The sequence below is a fragment of the Microcebus murinus genome, chromosome 3, assembly GCF_040939455.1.
Source record: "Microcebus murinus isolate Inina chromosome 3, M.murinus_Inina_mat1.0, whole genome shotgun sequence".
NCBI lineage: Eukaryota > Metazoa > Chordata > Mammalia > Primates > Cheirogaleidae > Microcebus > Microcebus murinus.
Genome location: NC_134106.1, coordinates 6,699,450 through 6,716,639, shown reverse-complemented (window position 1 = coordinate 6,716,639; position 17,190 = coordinate 6,699,450). Strand labels below are relative to the sequence as shown.

General features: G+C 46.7%; 1 protein-coding gene across 2 annotated transcripts in view; it reads right to left on the bottom strand.

The window, feature by feature from the left end:
- ASAP2 (ArfGAP with SH3 domain, ankyrin repeat and PH domain 2) overlaps window positions 1–17,190 on the bottom strand; it is a 179,906-nt gene that overhangs the window by 112,514 nt on the left and 50,202 nt on the right. For both annotated transcript variants that reach the window (XM_012785687.2, XM_012785690.2), the window contains exon 2: window positions 2,680–2,752. In XM_012785687.2, coding sequence (XP_012641141.2) covers window positions 2,680–2,752 — 73 coding nt within the window. The remainder of the gene's footprint in view (window positions 1–2,679; window positions 2,753–17,190) is intronic.

The following is a 17,190-nucleotide window of genomic DNA, read 5'->3' as shown; positions in this document are numbered from 1 at the left end:
GGCATGGCATAATAGGTGACTAAAAGATGACAAAAATAAGAGACCCCCTCCAAGGTCCCAGGCAGCCTGCTGTGTATGTGGTGCCTTGGAAAGGACACGGGCCCTCCCTCTCATTCACTAGCTCTGTGACTTCCAGCAAACTTCTCAACTCCCTTGGGCCTCAGTTGTCCTCTTATAAAGTGGCAAATGCCATTTTAAGCAGACAGAAGAGCATGTGTGGAGGGAAGAAGGCACAAAACATGACCCGCTGGGGAAATTGCAAGCTTTTTCAAAGAAAGGCACAGAGGAGTCGGGAGGGGCCTCTGGACAGGTGGCCTGGGTCCAGGTGACTCACAGGAGCTTGGATCCTGGCTGGTGTTCAGCAGTATTTACTCACCTTAGGCCTAAGGGGGCAGCGATCAAGGAAGGCCGTGGCAGTTTCATAGATGGTGAACTTGGAAAAGGTTAAGACCAATATCCTCTCACAGTCCACATTAGCATATCACAATCTTGGGATAGGTCTGTAGCGCAAGAAGCCTGTTCACCTGTGCTTTTTCCCAATTTCTCTACCATTCTAGAAGCCCACAGAGGCCTTCCTCATCTCTCTCATACTCTGCAACTTACTTCCATGAACTTCAAAGAGGGCAATGAAAAAATGCTACAGAGATTTAAGCAGAGAAATAACATCACTGGGGTTGCATTTTAGGAAATTACTCTGGGGATAGGGGAGCAGGAAAAGGAATGAGGTTTGTGGCACATGCTCAGCAATATAGGTCAGCAGGCAAATTAGACAGAAGTGCTGTGAAGTTCTTAAGGCTAGCCTCCTGACACCAAAACACCCTTCCAATGCATGTTTGTTTATAAGCTGCACCACCGCCTAGCCCTGGGAGTCACACCAAGTCCCTCTTCTGGACTAGCAGTAGTCACACAGCCAATGTTTGCACAAGAAGCAGATTATTTCACTTTTATTTCTGATAAGAACAGCTTTTTCAACATATGACTATAACATCTTTTTTTAATCCGACCAGAATCTTTTATATAATATATACAATATCCCTCAAATTACAAACTCAAAATGCCCAAGTGAACATAGTAAAAAAAAAATCTCCCAAGATACTTTTTGGATTTGGTACTTGTCAACAAAACTGAGCATCCTGTTTCTAAATGATTTCTTGAAGCCTTGAAGATAGGCACTCAGTATGCCAGACACAGCAAAGATGTGGTAGCTTCGAAACAGAGCAGGCCCCTGAACGCAGCCCTGAATCAGCAGAAAGACAAGCAGGGCCCTAGCTCTGCCTCTAGACAACTTGGGAACATCCTTAACCTGCTAATCCAAAGACTCCTTGTTTATATAACAAAAATAGGTTGTTGTCAAGATTAGCATAACATGTAGAAAGCATAAGGTATATAAAAAGTGTTCAAAGAAATAAAAATTATTCCCCCCGTCCCTCCATCACTTTATAGAAGAAAAGAGCTAGAGGCCTTTTCATGTTAATTTTAGAATCAGCTTGTCAATTTCCCCTTGCTAGAATTCTGATTGGCACTGGGGTGGATCTCGAGATCAATTTGGGGAGGAATGACATTTAACAATATAGTCTTTCAACTTACGTACATCATATATTCCTCATTTAAGTCTTTTTAATTTAGGTCAGCAGCATTTTGTAGTTGTCAATGTAGAGTTCTTGTATATCTTTATTAAACTGGTTCCTGAATACACTTGGCAACGCTCAATTGTAGTATCATCTTGCATTAGGGATCATTCTAGATTCCTCACGATGATGGCTTGCACAGCCCTAATCAAGGGAAAGTTATGAGTGGCTATGGGAGCTTGTGCTCACACTATTACAACTGCGGGGGTGGTGAGGAACGAATGTCAGGAGGGATGTGCGCTTCCAGACTATTCCACTTCCCTCCTGACATTATGACCACCCAAGGCATTCCCTGTCCTCCGGCTCCAATTACCACTTTCGCTAAAGGAAGACACCATAAGGATGAGGGATGTGGTACAGACATCAGCGGGCCCAACGGCTGCTGTGGGAACAGACCCTGGGACCTCAGCACCCAAACTCTTCCTGCACCTTGGTAGGGGCATGCTCCCACGAGCAATCCTTCAGCCCTGTTTCAATCTCTCAGGCTTCCTCACGGTTTCTTGTCTCCCAAGGCTGCCGTTTTTTTGTTTCTGAGTAAAACTGTATCATCATTTAGTGACTTTTTAGAAATATTTTCCACCACTTATAAGATTTGTGTTTTTATGTTTTTTTCCAAACATACTTATAATTCTAGATCATATATTACTTTAACTAGCTGATTATGCTTGTATATTTATTCATTTTCTTCCTAAACTAGAAAAGGCAAGACCTGGATAAGAAAGAAATGGAAAGGACACCCTGACATGATTAATACCACCAACCAAATAACAGGCAGGAGTGAGCCCCGCTGGGCAGGACTGTACTCCAGGAGAGGCACAACAGGGGACAGAGAGTGGAGAGGAGGATGGAGGATGAACCCCTACACCTCAATAATAAGAGCGGCAAAACGAAACACTCTTATCAAAAATAAACATCCCAACTTACCTCTACATTTGCATGCCCAGAAGGAGTTTAGTTCATTAACTCATTAAAGGTGGTCAGTATTACAGCACCAGGACTTCAAATGCAATGTTTTCTATACAGTAACCCCCAGGGAAGAATGTATACTCACCCAGCCCGGAGATGTTTATTGCTTTCACAGATTTCTTCATTTTGTAGAGAACCATCCGGTCCACGTCCAAAGCCTAAAATATAGAGAATAGATTCATTAGAACATTTTCACTTAGACCACAAATACCAGAAAGCGGCCACGTGAGGCTTTGGCTCAGCCAGGCCCCCCGGGGGTGGTTTCTGTGGGACAAATCCTCAGCATGATGTGGAAGACTGGTTTTCAACTTGCATGGAAGAACAGCTTTGGTGGCAATTACTAAAACCAGCTCCTCCTCACAAGCCTCATTCTCTTGAAGCAGCGAGCTGCCTCCTGCCCCCAGCACCTGCTGGATGATAGCCCTCCGCCATGAAATGGGTTAACCTGAACAAACCTGCTTCCACCACATCTCATTCTCTCTGCATACCAGCAAGGCTCCAGGATGTGCCTGTCTGCCCAGCATGCCTTTGGTGCTCCTTCCCCTACGGACGGAACAGCAATGTGGCAGACACAGAGTGCTCCACCCCGCGGGGTACCTGGACAAGCAGGCTCCAAGAGATGGCTACCCTGCAGGACTAGACCTGCCCCAGCCAGAGGCAGCGTGGTCTAGTGAGAGGCAAACTCACTCTAGATTTGGAAAGACCCGATATCAATTTGTTTGTTAGCTGTGTTAGAAGGCCTGTTCCTAATCCTTTCCAAACCTCAGATTTCTCTTCCAGAAACTAGTGGTAACAATACCAACATTGCAAGAATGAATTAAATAGACACACTTATGTATTTACTATTCAGCAAATACTTATAGACCCACTACCATGTAATAGTAGTATATGGCACTTAATATGCCTAGCACATAGTAGGTGCTCAAACAATTATTTATTCAATGACTAATCACACCTACAGATTTAATCATATCTCTGCTTTCACAAAAGATACAAAGGTAATATTTCCTTCTAACCCAATTAAACAACATACAAGCACAAACAGTGTCAACTTTTAGTTGTGAAGGGAGGGAGAGAACACTTGTAAAGTGGGACAGTGACACCAATCCCAGGCTTCCTGTAAAGACTAAATGAAGCACCCAGCCTCATGGTTGGCACGTAGGAGACACTTGATAGCAGTAGTTGTTAACTGCCCATTGTGAGTTTTGATCATAAACACTGCAACAGCCTATCCCCTGAAACAGAGCAGAGAAATGGAGTCTGGACTTGAGCCTTCCTGAATCACCTCTTGAGTCTGTTTTCAATAGCAGTATCAGTATTACCATTAGTCCTAGTTCTAAGGTCACAATGACAGTTTTATTGGATGCTAAAAACAGATGTCACTAGTGCTGACAATTTTAACACGATCACAAGGCACCAGACACTTGACAGAGTGGTTACGATACAGAGAGAAGTTATAATGATGTCGTTACACATTTGTCCAAACCCACAGGATGTACGAGACCAAGAGTAAGCCCTAAAGTATGGGTTTGGGTGAGAACGATGTGTCAGTGTAGGTCCACTGGGTGTAAAGAGTGTCCCACTTTGGTGGGGGACATTAACAATGGGGGATGTGGTGCTGTGGGGGAGGGGGAGAGGGATATATGGAAAGTTTCTGCATTTAATTTTGTTTAATCTTGGTGTGAACCTAAAACTAAAAAGGTCTGTTTTTAAAAGGCATTATTTTCTGCCATACTGTAGAAAAGAGAAGATAAGGACTGATACAAGATAGTCAAAATCTCTTATATAGAGTTAACTCCTGTTTCCCTAAGTGGTTCTCTCTAATCCATTCCTAACCTTCCTTTGAGATATAAAAGAGGATTTGGAACAGTAACTAGCCCATGGAAATAACTATTGAACTCTCTCTCAAAGTCTCATTGCTTTTCCTCCCCAGTCTACCAGCAAATAACATCCTGCACTCAGGCACCTACCCCCAGGCCCTGCCCGGCTCTGCCGGCACCAGCAGACAGACTGAAGGTGCACTCAGGGCTGTGACGGAGAGCACAGCTCGCGCATAGGAAGGTGCATGTTCAATGTGCTCATCGAGCTCCCAATCCCAGGAAGAGGGCCCATCACGGAAAAACATACTTGATCTAAGAAACATCAGGCCTCGCACTGTGACAGAGCTCGGTCCTGCCCGCTCTGTGCAGTTGCCTAGAACAGGATCAGACCGCATTCTAATGATAAAAACTGCTCCTCTCTCTAAACCTTCCCACACACAGCAGAAGATACTGGCGGACAGCAGCAGGCTGGGCTCTCTGCGAGCACCATAGGTCAGCCAATATTCCTATTCAGCACTTTCCATGTGCCAGGGGGTGTAAAGGGAGGAAACCTCATGCACAAAGAAGAAAAACACACAATGAAGGTTCGAGGGGCATCTCCCAGCCTGGCCACTGAAAGGCTTCATGATATCCTCAGAACAACAAGCTTTAAAAACCTAACTCTCTGAGCCGTACTTGCTACTCCAGCATCACCTCCCAACATTCTCCCACTTTCACCTGTGCCCTGAGCTCCTGTCATAGTGAACTACCTGCTGCTCCCCTCGCTGTGCCGTCCACTCCTCTACTCCCAGCATCTGTGCCCTCTCTCCTCCCAGCCTCCTCTCAGCCCCAAACCCCTCCCAGCCTCCTCTCAGCCCCAAACCCCTCCTTTCGCAAACTGGTTCAGAGGCATTTTGTCCTCCTGAGAGCCTCTGATACCCTCCTCCGCTCCCTCATATGGACTAGGTACTCAGCCTAGGTTTTCCTGCAGCACCGAGCACTAGAGTTTCATCTGATAAAATCTGCTGCACACCTACTATGTGCCAAGTACTAAGCCCGATACAATGGTAAGATAGGACACTGCCCATACCTTCGTGGAGTTTACACTCTAGCAAAAGATAATCCCCTACACAAACACAAAGGACTCACTGTGTACAGTGAACTACTTTGTTCACTTGACGGGCTCTGCTCTAGACCTGTGCTGTCCACTCTGGTAGCTACCAGCCACATGTGTCCGCTGAGCACCTAAAATGTGGCTAGTGCCACATGTTAAAACAATAATATTTTGGACATCTTTCTTAGGTCACATAAAATATTAATAAAATCAATCTTACTGCTTTTCTTTTTACTTTTTTTAATGTTCTACTCTAAGGTCATCGTATCCTTCACACCTACCAGAGAGCCTGCCATAGAACCGACTCAAAAAACAGCTCAGTGAATGACTGAGATCAAAAGACAGGCAGGGCTCAAAGGCCAGGCAACGGTGCTTGCCAGAGGGGAGAGCTGTGCGTGAAGGTTGCTCAGGCCACTGAGAGGGTAACGGATCAGGATAGCCAGGAAGCGGATTCCAGGAGAGGCTACCCCAGGATGAGGGAACTGGCTGGAACTCGAAGCTCAAAACCATCTGGGCTTGGCGCTGGGCAGCAGCCACTCTGGAAAGTCAGCCAGGGGGATCTGTTCTGACTCTCTCAACCTGCTTCCACTCTCTTGCCTCTGATACTCCCAGAGAGGACAGAGCAATCTCGTGTCTACAGGAGTGTGGCTCAATCACGCTGAGAAACGTGGAGATTGGAGGGGTGGTATGCATCAGCATAGAAGGCTGATCACAGATGACACATACTTTATCACACAGTTGAACTCTGACGAATTTCCTCTCACATTCCATCGTGGGACACACCCCTCTCCAATCGTTTACTACATAAAAGTCTTATAACAATATACCACCTTACGGAGTCTTCAACCTCAGTTATTAAAGTGGAAGCAATGTTTCTGAATTCAGGGATGAGTGGATAAACACTAACTGCTGCTTTTCCACAGTGGTAAGTAGAGGTTGGAAATAAAGGCAGAGGTAATTTTTAATTAAAACTGCAAGAGGGAAAAGTAATTACCTCCCCACTCAAAAACACACCCTTCATTATGGTACATATTTTTTATTTTTTTTTTTTTTGAGACAGAGTCTTACTCTGTTGCCCGGGCTAGAGTGCCATGGCGTCAGCCTAGCTCACAGCAACCTCAAACTCCTGAGCTCAAGCAATCCTTCTGCTTCAGCCTCCGGAGTAGCTGGGACTACAGGGATGCGCCACCATGCCCAGCTAATTTTTTCTATATCTTTTAGTTGGCCAATTAATTTCTTTCTATTTTTTTGTAGAGACGGGGGTCTCACTCTTGCTCAGGCTGGTTTCGAACTCCTGACCTTGAGCAATCCACCTACCTCGGCCTCCCAGAGTGCTAAGATTACAGGCGTGAGCCACCGCGCCCGGCCTATGGTGCATATTTATGGATAATTAAGATTAAACTTAGTCAGGGAGAGAAGTTAGAATGATTGTTTAAGACTGAGTACTAGAAAAAGCCTTGTGTCAATTACATGCAAACACAGCACTGGAATCTTAAAGCAACAAAAATAACAGAACCTGAGAGTCTCCAGAAAACACAGATGTCCACTCACCAGGCTGGGATTTCCAAGCAGGTGAGGCACTGGCCTACCGCCCTCTCCCCTACCATCCCCTCAAAAAACTACTGAAGCTCAGGAGAAAGGAAAAAAAGCTACAACTTTTACCAGAACTTACATGTAAACACTACAAACACAGGCAGAAAACCTAACAGACCGTAAAGACCTAAGCAGGAACCATGCAGCAGCTCAAGTCTGGCCAAACAGACCCCAAGGAGCTGGGCGGGAGCTGACCTTTAGCTCGTAAAACAGGCTTCACAGAGTAAATGTGTCACATAAACAAGACCGTGGGGATGTGTTCCAAATATTTCTGAGGAAAATAAACTATTTTCAACCACTTTAAAAGTACCTCTTCAGAGTCTCCAACCATTCTACAAACAGCCACTGGGTCCTCTTTAGTCACCAAGCGACTCTGCAGAATCCGGCTGCTTGTGTGCTGGCCTCTGCATGACCCCCAAGGCTGTCCCTCGGCCACTGACTCGCCCAGGATGCCCTTGCCCTCTTCCCCCATGGGCCTAGCATATGACACGCCTTTCTCCCTGTGGGGCGCACCCCACCTTGAGTCCCCACAGAACCCTACAGGTGTCTCCATCCTATGTCATGAGAGGATGGACAGTGTGGCCCAAGTCCGCCCTGTCTGAGGAGGTGACCTGGCTTGGGGGTGAGCAAACAATGGTCTGTGGACCGGTTTTTCTATGGCCAAGAGCTAAGGATTCGTACAGATGGCCATTCCCAATTGATGTGAAGACCAACTCTGAACTCCGGTTAAGAGAAATATTATCCTCCCAAAAGAATTCTACTCTGCTCATTAGTAAACCTGCATTACTAAAACACTGTATTCCCTTATTTTAAATTTGATTAATAAAGAATTGGTGGAAATTTATTCTCTCTCTTATTACCTAAGTACCTATATGATATCCTTGATTTTGCCTCTAGGCCTGCAAAGCCCAAAATATTTACTATCTGGCCTATTACAGAAAAAGTGTGCCAACCACGGCCTCAAGGATCCACAGGGGTCCAAACCCCGGGGGCACTTGCTACAGAGCGCCAGTTTGATCCCAGCACCCTGAGGTCTCAATTCATGGGAGCAAGGTGGTGCTTCATTCTTGGAACCCAAAGATGCTGCCCTGGAGAGGGAAGGGGGCTACAGACCGTAGGCCATCCCCATTCGGGCAGACCCTGCACACTCCGGCCTCCTGTCCCATCTCATATCCCCTGTTCCACTGACGAAGGGCCAGCCTGAGAGGAAGTGACATTTCTGAAAGACAGGAGACAAAAGCAAAGCAAAATAAAACATACCCCAATCTGTGCCCCAAGGGTCACTCTGCCAATAAGAGTCACACACACACATTAGGATGGCAGCTCTGTGTCATCACACATCTGACTTTTCAGAAAATAACACAGAATGTTAATGATGGTGTCAGATATTTCCAGAAGCCTTTTGGGAGGCACAGACTCACACTGTGGTTCTGCAGGCTCGGGTTAAAGCCAAGCAATAATGGACCTACCTCCTTCTGGGAATAAAGCCAGGCCTGAAGAATAGCAGGTGTCACTAGGAATTAAGATCAAATAAATATCCATGCTAAATCACAGCTGTGGAAAATGTGTGCATAAGGACAAATGAGAAGGGCATTTTGGTTTTATCTAAAATAATTGAAGTTACTCGTAGAATATACACATCGGCAACAGAAGATGCACACAAGGATGTTCATAACACTCTTCAAAACAGCCCCAAACCGGACACACCCAAATGTCTGTCGATGGTAAAATGGAAAAACTGTCGTACATTCATACAATACAGTGCTACGTAGCAACAGGAAAAAAACTTCACCTACCCAAAACACAAGCGACTGTGACAAAAATGTTAGCAAAAGAATACGTGCAATACAGGCAAAACTAAACTGTTTGTGTTTAGGGATGTATATATTGCTGGCAAGAAGATGGTGTAACAGTCAGAACAGTGGCAACCTCTGAGGGTGATACGATGGGCGGGCCTGCAAGGCGCTCTTGGAATACTGGCTGTGGCTAGGGGACCAAGTGATGGCTTTATAATGCTAATTCTTTAAATGCTATGTGTGTGTGTGTATACATGTGTGTGTGCATATATATATCTTTTAATATATGTATATGACATGGTTTGGATATCTGTCCCCTGCAAATCTCATGTTGAAATTTGATCCCAGGAGTTGGAGGGGGGACCTGGTGTGAGGGGTCTGGGTCACGGGGAGGATCTCTCATGAATGGCTTGGTGCTGTCCCTGTGGTAATGAGGAAGTTCCATCAGTTCCCCAGAGAGCTGGATGTCTAACAGTGTGCCCTCAAGGGTCGCGTGCCCTCCCTCCTCTTGCTCCCTCTCTCACCATGTGACAGGCCAGCTGTCCCCCTCCTCCACCATGAGTGAAAGTTCCCTGAAGCCCTCACCAGAGCACATGTCAGCTTCAGACCTCTTGTACAGCCGGCAACTGTGAGCCAAATAAACCTCTTTTCTTTATAAATTACCCAGCCTCGAATATTTCTCTTATAGCAATGCAGACAAATACAATAAATGAGATATACTAATACTTATACTAATACAAGTAAATTTAAAGCATTTTTTAAAGGAAAAAAAAAACCTGGAGTTTGGGGGAAGAGCCAGAAAATGTAGCCCAAGTGACAGGGAACCCTCAGGGGTAATTTATTATCCTAGCATTTTGGTCATACACAGTAAGTAAAAGGGACATAGGGATGCTCTAGTCTTACTGCTAAACCTTCAGAAAGAAGCCCAAGACAAAAGAAAACTGAACCCAGGTCTGGTGGCGCCAGCCTGGGGCTTTACTCTCATATCAGCTGCTTCCCAGCGATCCTGGGAGGCAGTTTTGGGCAATCTTACTAAACTACTTGATCTAATCTTGCAAATAACTTTTTCTGAGCTTCTAAAGTATGTGACCCTTGAGGGCAGGCAAAGAAACACTTATTTGTCTCCTGAACAGTTTTCATCTCTGGGATTCTGCTCCCACCCTGGACAGACCGGGAGTGGAGGCACAGTGAATGCCTCTGCAGAGGAAGGCTGGTGTGCTCACAGGTGCACCCACGCCAGCTGGGCCACGTGGCAGGGAGGGGCAAGCCGGCCCATGGGCGTGTGGCTCTAAGGACACAATACAAGCAGCTCTGCAGAAGATAAAAAGACAATCATTTTTTAAATTCCATCTTAGTAAGTAGCAAGTACAAGCTTATTTATCAAACCAATTAAGCACACACACACAGAAACTGTATTATAAAAGCCAGAAAAAAAATAAACTGCTACAAAAGATAGAGAATAGACAAGTTTAGCATCATACACATAAACTGTGTATGTGTGTGTACATATAGATATAAGAAGAAAATCCTCATTGTTGTCTTAGGGAAAGGTGGAGGATGTGTTTGTTTCTCCACTTCTAAACTATCATTAGCATCAGTACATTATTTTTGAAACTTTTTAACATTAAGGAAAATGAAATGTACACCAATATCCTACATTTTATCTTTTTCTATTCTCCCATCAAGCAGAATATTGAGGATTTGTTTAAATGTGAGCACAAAAATGTGCCAAAAGAACACATTAAACAGTAAAGAAAAATACTCATTGCCAGAAGATGCAAAACCAAAGAGAGAAAAAAGGAAAAAAGGAAAAAAAATGAAAGAAAGAAAGAAAGAAAGAAAGAAAGAAAGAAAGAAAGAAAGAAAGAAAGAAAGAAAGAAAGAAAGAAAGAAAGAAAGAAAGAAAAGAAAAGAAAAATACTCAAATCTGCCCATTTCTCTACAGCTGTCCCTCTGTATTCATGGAGGCCTGGCTCCAGGACCCCAGTGGATGCCAAAACCCAAGGATGCGCAAGACCCTCATATAAGACAGCACAGTGTTTGCATTTAACCTGCACAATCCTCCTGTACATCTTAAATCATCTCTCAATTACTTATAATACCAAATACAAGTAAATGTCATGTAAATAGTTATCATACTATACTTTTTAAAATTGGTAGTATTATTTATTGGGTTTGTTCCTTAAATATTTTCAATCCGAGACTGGGGGAACCCTCAAATGAGAAACCCTCAGATGTGGGGGCCAACTGTATATACAGAGAAAAACCGTGGAAGTTGAACACGGAACCGTCACAATGGTTACCTGAGGAGAGAAGGCGGTGACTGTGAATGGAGACTCAATTATTGGAATTGTTTGAAATATTTACAATAAGGGTGTATTCACGTGCAACTTGGGTGGTAAAGACAAATAAATGATGAACAGAAGACAGCTCTGTGGAATATAAAAAGGAACAGCATAAGAACCCAACCCACCGGGCTGAAGCGCTGTTCCCAAAGCACTGTGCAAACCAGCCACAGTGGCCACCAGAAGCTGGGTCTAGGGAGCTGAGGACTCACAAAATATGGAAATTATCACAGGTCCCAGACACGTGAGAAACAGCCAGAAGGAGGCACCGGGTGTGGGGAGGCCACAGCAGGACCGGCCACCCCAAGGGCAAGTGCTGAAATACGCCTCCCTCCTTTCCCCACAGTTGTTTCTGCAAAGAAGTTCTCCACAGTACTTTTAAAAGAGAAAAAAATGGGCAAGGACCCAAAATGCCCAGCCTAGGAGAATACCCATGCAGACCATGTGCACTCATGATTACCTTCCAGATAGCTGTTCACTACGCCTGAAGTGGACGGTGTCACGTGGCACAAATATGGGAAGTGAAAAAAGAACCCATGTAGCTCTAAACACACACGCACTATGCAAAAATGCCGTATTAACAAGGAGTTCCTTCACATTCACAATGTTTAAAGAACCAAGTGCCCAGAGCGCCCCCAGGAAGCCTGTCCCTTGGAGATGTCAATGGAACACCCAGCCGCTAACACGGGCTTCACTACAATTACTGTTTTAGAGAAACGGAAACAGAGGACAGTGAACTGAACTCCGACTCTGTCCAAAAGCTTCACATCCTGATTTTTACTTAGGGGAAAGAAAAGCTTCTGGGAAATCTGGGGGAGTGGGAAATAGAAGGCCACACTTCGGCAAGATAGCTGCTGCAGAACACAGCAGAAAGGCACAAGTGCTGGGTGGCTCTGGGCAGGGGCCACCGGACCCCCCTGCTCCAGGGAGAGCCACAGCGGCACAAGAGGGCCCAGCCTGAGGTCCCCAACACCTGTGGCACCCATGTTTCTGACCGCTGCCTCCTCAGGCTGACAAAAGAGAGCAGACTCAAGGCAGGAAATGGGCCATCTCAGGAGAACAATCACAAACAAAAGAGGGGACATTACACCAGAAGGTGCAGACCCCAGCACTGAAGGGCAGCCTGCAGCCCAGCACTGGGCCAGGCCCTCAGGCCCTGGTCACAGTCATGCAGGAGGCCTGGCTCCCAGGCTGGGAAGGTGACCTTCAGCTGGAAATGAGGTCAGCCTTCCACATCTTCCCAGTCCCAGAAGACAATGGAATCCTAAGCCAGGCTGATTTCCCCAGGAAACAAGGCTCAAGCCACATGAACTTGACTTTAATAAAATAAACAGGGGAGAGGAGACGTGGGATAAATGGAGTTTTCTGCCTGAACCTTGCATGGAGACAGGAGAGCTAGGAGACTAGGACTTTGTTTCCTGTGTGTGGCCCGCCTGGAGATGCTATCACCACACCCATGCTGAGGATTCTGTCCCTGTCCTGCTGTCCCCTGGCTGTCACATTTGTGTTTTATTTGCTCCTTAAAAAGTACATCTTGTGGCCGGGCGCAGTGACTCACACCTGTAATCCTAGTACTCTGGGAGGCTGAGGCAAGAGGATCGCTTAAGGTCAGGAGTTCAAAACCAGCCTGAGCAAGAGTGAGACCCCATCTCTACTAAAAATAGAAAGAAATTAATTGGCCAACTAAAAATATATAGAAAAAATTAGCCGGGCATGGTGGCGCATGCCTGTAGTCCCAGCTACTTGGAAGGCTGAGGCAGAAGGATTGCCTGAGCCCAGGAGTTTGAGGTTGCTGTAAGCTAGGATGACGCAGCCCAGGCAACAGAGTGAGACTCTGTCTCAAAAAAAAAAAAAAAAAGTACATCTTTAACTGTGACCAGAGGCTTTAAGCAATAGGTGCATTAAGAATAGGAAAAACCAGTGCTGGGTCCCTTTGGAGAGGAGTACAATGGTTAAAAAAATCACTGGTTTGGAGTCAGTCAGATCTGGTTCTAAACCAGGCTCCACTTACTAACTAAATGACCTAAGAAAAATAACCTCACTTCATGACGTCCATTTCTTCATGTATAAATTAAGAATAACAATACCTGCCTCAAAGGATAAGATCATCTGTGCAGAGAGTGTCTGGCATACAGTCGGCACTCAATAACTAACAGGGATGATTCGCATCCTCTGGTTCTCAGAGGGGCTAGGTCTACACCTTGCCAATTCAGGCAGCTGTTAAGAGCACACCGTCCCCCAGGACTGCCCCATCACTGGGAGGAATACTTTTCAGGTCTGATAATGGCTGTAATGTGAAAAAACTCTTCAGAACAAAATACCTTTATAGGTCACGCCAGCCTTTCATCTCCACAAGTAAGTTTTTTCCATCAACATTTATATTTTCCAAACTTCAGCCAGGTACCTGTCTGTAGTCCCAGCTACTCGGGAGGCTGAGGTGGGAAGATCACTTGAGCTCAGGAGTTCAAGTCCAGCCTCGGCAACATAGGGAGATTCTGTCTCTTTAAAAAAAATTTTTTTTCCCCAAAACTTTTCCCAGTATGTTTCTGATTCCCCCAGAGGAGGGCCACATGGCAAGCAGCAGGGCCACATGCTCTGGGCCAACTCGCCATCTCTCGTTAATGTTTACAGTTAAAGGAACAGGGGTGAGATGCCCGTGCTCTCTTCCTCTAACCAGCCTCCCTGGCTGAGGGGACCCCATCTGAAAATGAAGCTCCCAGCAGGCCTCTCTTCTCATATCCTGGCCTCTCCCTGGACCATGGCAGTCCAGCCTGGTCAAGCTCTGTCCCCACAAGCAGCCACACTGTTGAAGTATGGGCAGTGGTGGATGACCCCCACCAAGGTCCTCCAAGAGCTCCTCAGGAAGGGAACTACTGTGTCACTCAGGTAAGCTCCTCAGCCTAGAAGAGAAACACCTTTAAGTTACAAAAAGATGGCAGCAAATGTGTAGGTCCAACTCCAAGTATGACAAGGCAATTTACACTCCACAGAGCACTTTAACTTCCACTGTCTTAATTGCAATATTTATAACAACTTGTTTCCCCAAACTAAAAGAAGAAGAAAAAGAGTTTAAATGACTTGCCCAAGGTCACTTATGTGGCTTTGAACTCACGAAAGGTTAGGAGAACTGCGGCAAATTGAGGAGGAGCAGAGGGCAGCTTCTGAACTCTGTGTGTGCATGCATATATGTGTGACGTGTGTATGTATGTGTGCACACATGCACAGTGGGTGCCTCTGTATGCATGTGTGTGCACGCATAAATGTGTGCCTCTGTGTGTATGTATGTGTATGTGCCTATGTTATGTGTGTGCACAAGTCTATATGTGCCTTGTGTGCATTTGTGTGTGTGTGTGTGTGCGCACGCACACGCACACACGCTCCCTCCACCCTACCCCTAGCCAGAGGCAGCACAGACAGGCAGCACCCATTCTATACTTGATGCTGCTTTCTGGGGAAAACCACTGACAGCCACACTTCCTTTAAACCCTTTTCTACTAGTCCAGGCCAGGGCTAAAGGCACATGGAGCTGCTATTCCACACCAAGAGATGCTATTTCTTGGTGTTCGCCCCTTCACCAAGAAAGCTGCTGGGGCCATCTCCTCAGCCCCAGCGGGCCCCAGCCTCCCCGAGAGCAAGGCAAAAGGCCCCCAGCACTCTAGTACCTAAAGTCCACCAGGAGCACAGACAAAGCCCCCAGACCAGCTCAGGCAACCACCTGCGTGTTTCACAATCTTTCTAGGGCCAGAGGAGTGGATAGGAGTTGGGGCCAGAAGTCATCATTTGTGTATGTGCAGGTTACACAATCCTGGGCTATTCCTGGGCTTTTCAAGGGGAGAATTAAATCACTGCTATCTTTAGTCTGGCCATTTCTCAATCTTCCAGTCCTCAGTTCCTGTTTCCCACCCAAACCTGGCCGCATTCCCCTATGATAGAATGGGAAGCAGGAGGAAAGAAAACCCCAGAATGGGGAAGGGAGAAGAAAGGCAGGAAGGAACCATGAGTCTTGCTGAGGCTCTGCACAAAGCCCACCTCTGTCTGCAGCAGAGATCGTTTTCTGAAAAAAGGAGGGTGTCGGTGCAAGTCGGCCATGTGCCTCTAAAGCCCTGGGTGATCCTGAGCCCCCTCCTGCATCTCCTACCCACAGCTTCCCACCACCATATCTGTCATCTCAGGGCAGGAACTTTTTATTTTCCTACAATCTGAACAGTGCAATGACGGGGAGGGCCTGGGGTGCACAGGAATCACCCAGGCACCCTTCCTGCCCTGACAACATATTCCACATTCCTGCATCATCCTCACAATGCAGGCTTCCTGTGAAAACCACTGGTACAGAAAAAGACAAGGGGTTTTTGTTCCCACACCTCCACATGCGTATTACTAGATCTCCTGAGCCTCAGTTTTCATATCCCAATAATGGGAGCAATAATATCTACTTGATACAGTGACTGTTCCAGGTTAGCAGAGGACCCTTCCTCTCCCACCTCCAAGTGGACTGAACAGCAAGGCCATCTGATCAGTGCCTGGCTCTGGGAGAGAGGCCAGCCTGCCTGGAGCTTGTTTTGTAAGTGGGGTTCCCTCAGCCACAGCAGCTCCTGGGTAGGGGAGAAGGGAGTAGGCAGCCACCCACTCCTGGTTTTAGAACTGGGTTCTACACTCCACTCCATTTAAACCTAGGACTGTGCAGGACCCTCCAGGGCCCAGGGTACAAGGGAGCCAAGAAGAAGGTGTGAGGAAGTTTACCATCAGCTCCTGCTCGCAGGGTCTGGCCCCGAACGTGCAGGGCTACTTTACCTGTCAGCCTCAGAAGCATTCATCTGAGGAAAGACCTCTGTGCTGGAACACACACGCAAAGCTGAGTTCTGCTGCCCCAGACAGAATGGGGTCCCCAAGCTGGAGCTGCACTCCTGATGGTGGCCCAGCCATAGGGCAGGGGCCTGGGCTTCAGAAGGAGCAAGGGGGGGATAGAGGCAAGGGACCACCAGGAGGTATGGAAGGTCCTGTGCATTTTTTTTCCTTAAGGTTTTTGGCTGAAAATAACTGTGTCCTCAGGAGTACAAGATGACAAGCTGAGGTGTGGCCCAGAAGAGAGATGCAGGCCAGGCAGGGCAGGAGCCTGGAAAGAGGAGTGGCTCGGCCTGGGACAGCAGAGCACAGACGAAGCAGCAGGCACGAGGCCAAGAGTAAGGGCAGAGGCAAGGAAGGGCAGGGCCCCTGTCACTGCAGGACAGGGTAGGAGGGGACGGGAAGTGCAGCAGAAGGCAGAACAGCTCCTGGCTGGGCTGCTGAGGTCCAGCAAGTACTATTTATTTTCAGCATTGAGGGATGAATGCTTCTCCCCAAGGGACAGCTTCAGCCCATTAGTTTTACTTTCTTTGTCTGTTTTCCATCCAAAGAAAAGAAAATTCAAAACCCCAGCTAACAGAACGAGAGGGAAGCGAGGGAAAGGGTTCTCTGGGCCACAGCAAGCAAGGGAGGAGGCTGAACCTCCCACCATCGAGCTGGACCACGGCTGGAACAATTTCTTTCCCTGCTAAGGGAACATTCAGGCCTGCAGACATCGTGGAGAAAGGCCAGAAGGTGGGCCCAGGGTCCTGTCCATGTCCCCCCCAGGACACAGTGCCCACTGGTGTGTGCTGCAGTCCCTGGAGAGTGCTCCCCCAGGGCCATCACTCAGGGGCACAAGAACCCCAGGCCATAACCAATCAGCACAATGAACATGGAACTACATACTCCAAAATGCCCAGTCCCAAGGACAAAGACTTCATTTAATGCCGCTCTGTATGTAGTCTGAGGAATGAAGGGGAGGGGGAAAGAGGGAGAGAGAGAGAAAGACTTAAGGCATAAACTATAAAATGAAGACAATCTATGTTTCTCAGACCAGAATGCTTTCTATTTGAAGCCAATATATACAAAGTATTTACTACTATTCCTCAAGAAACCTGAGGAAGC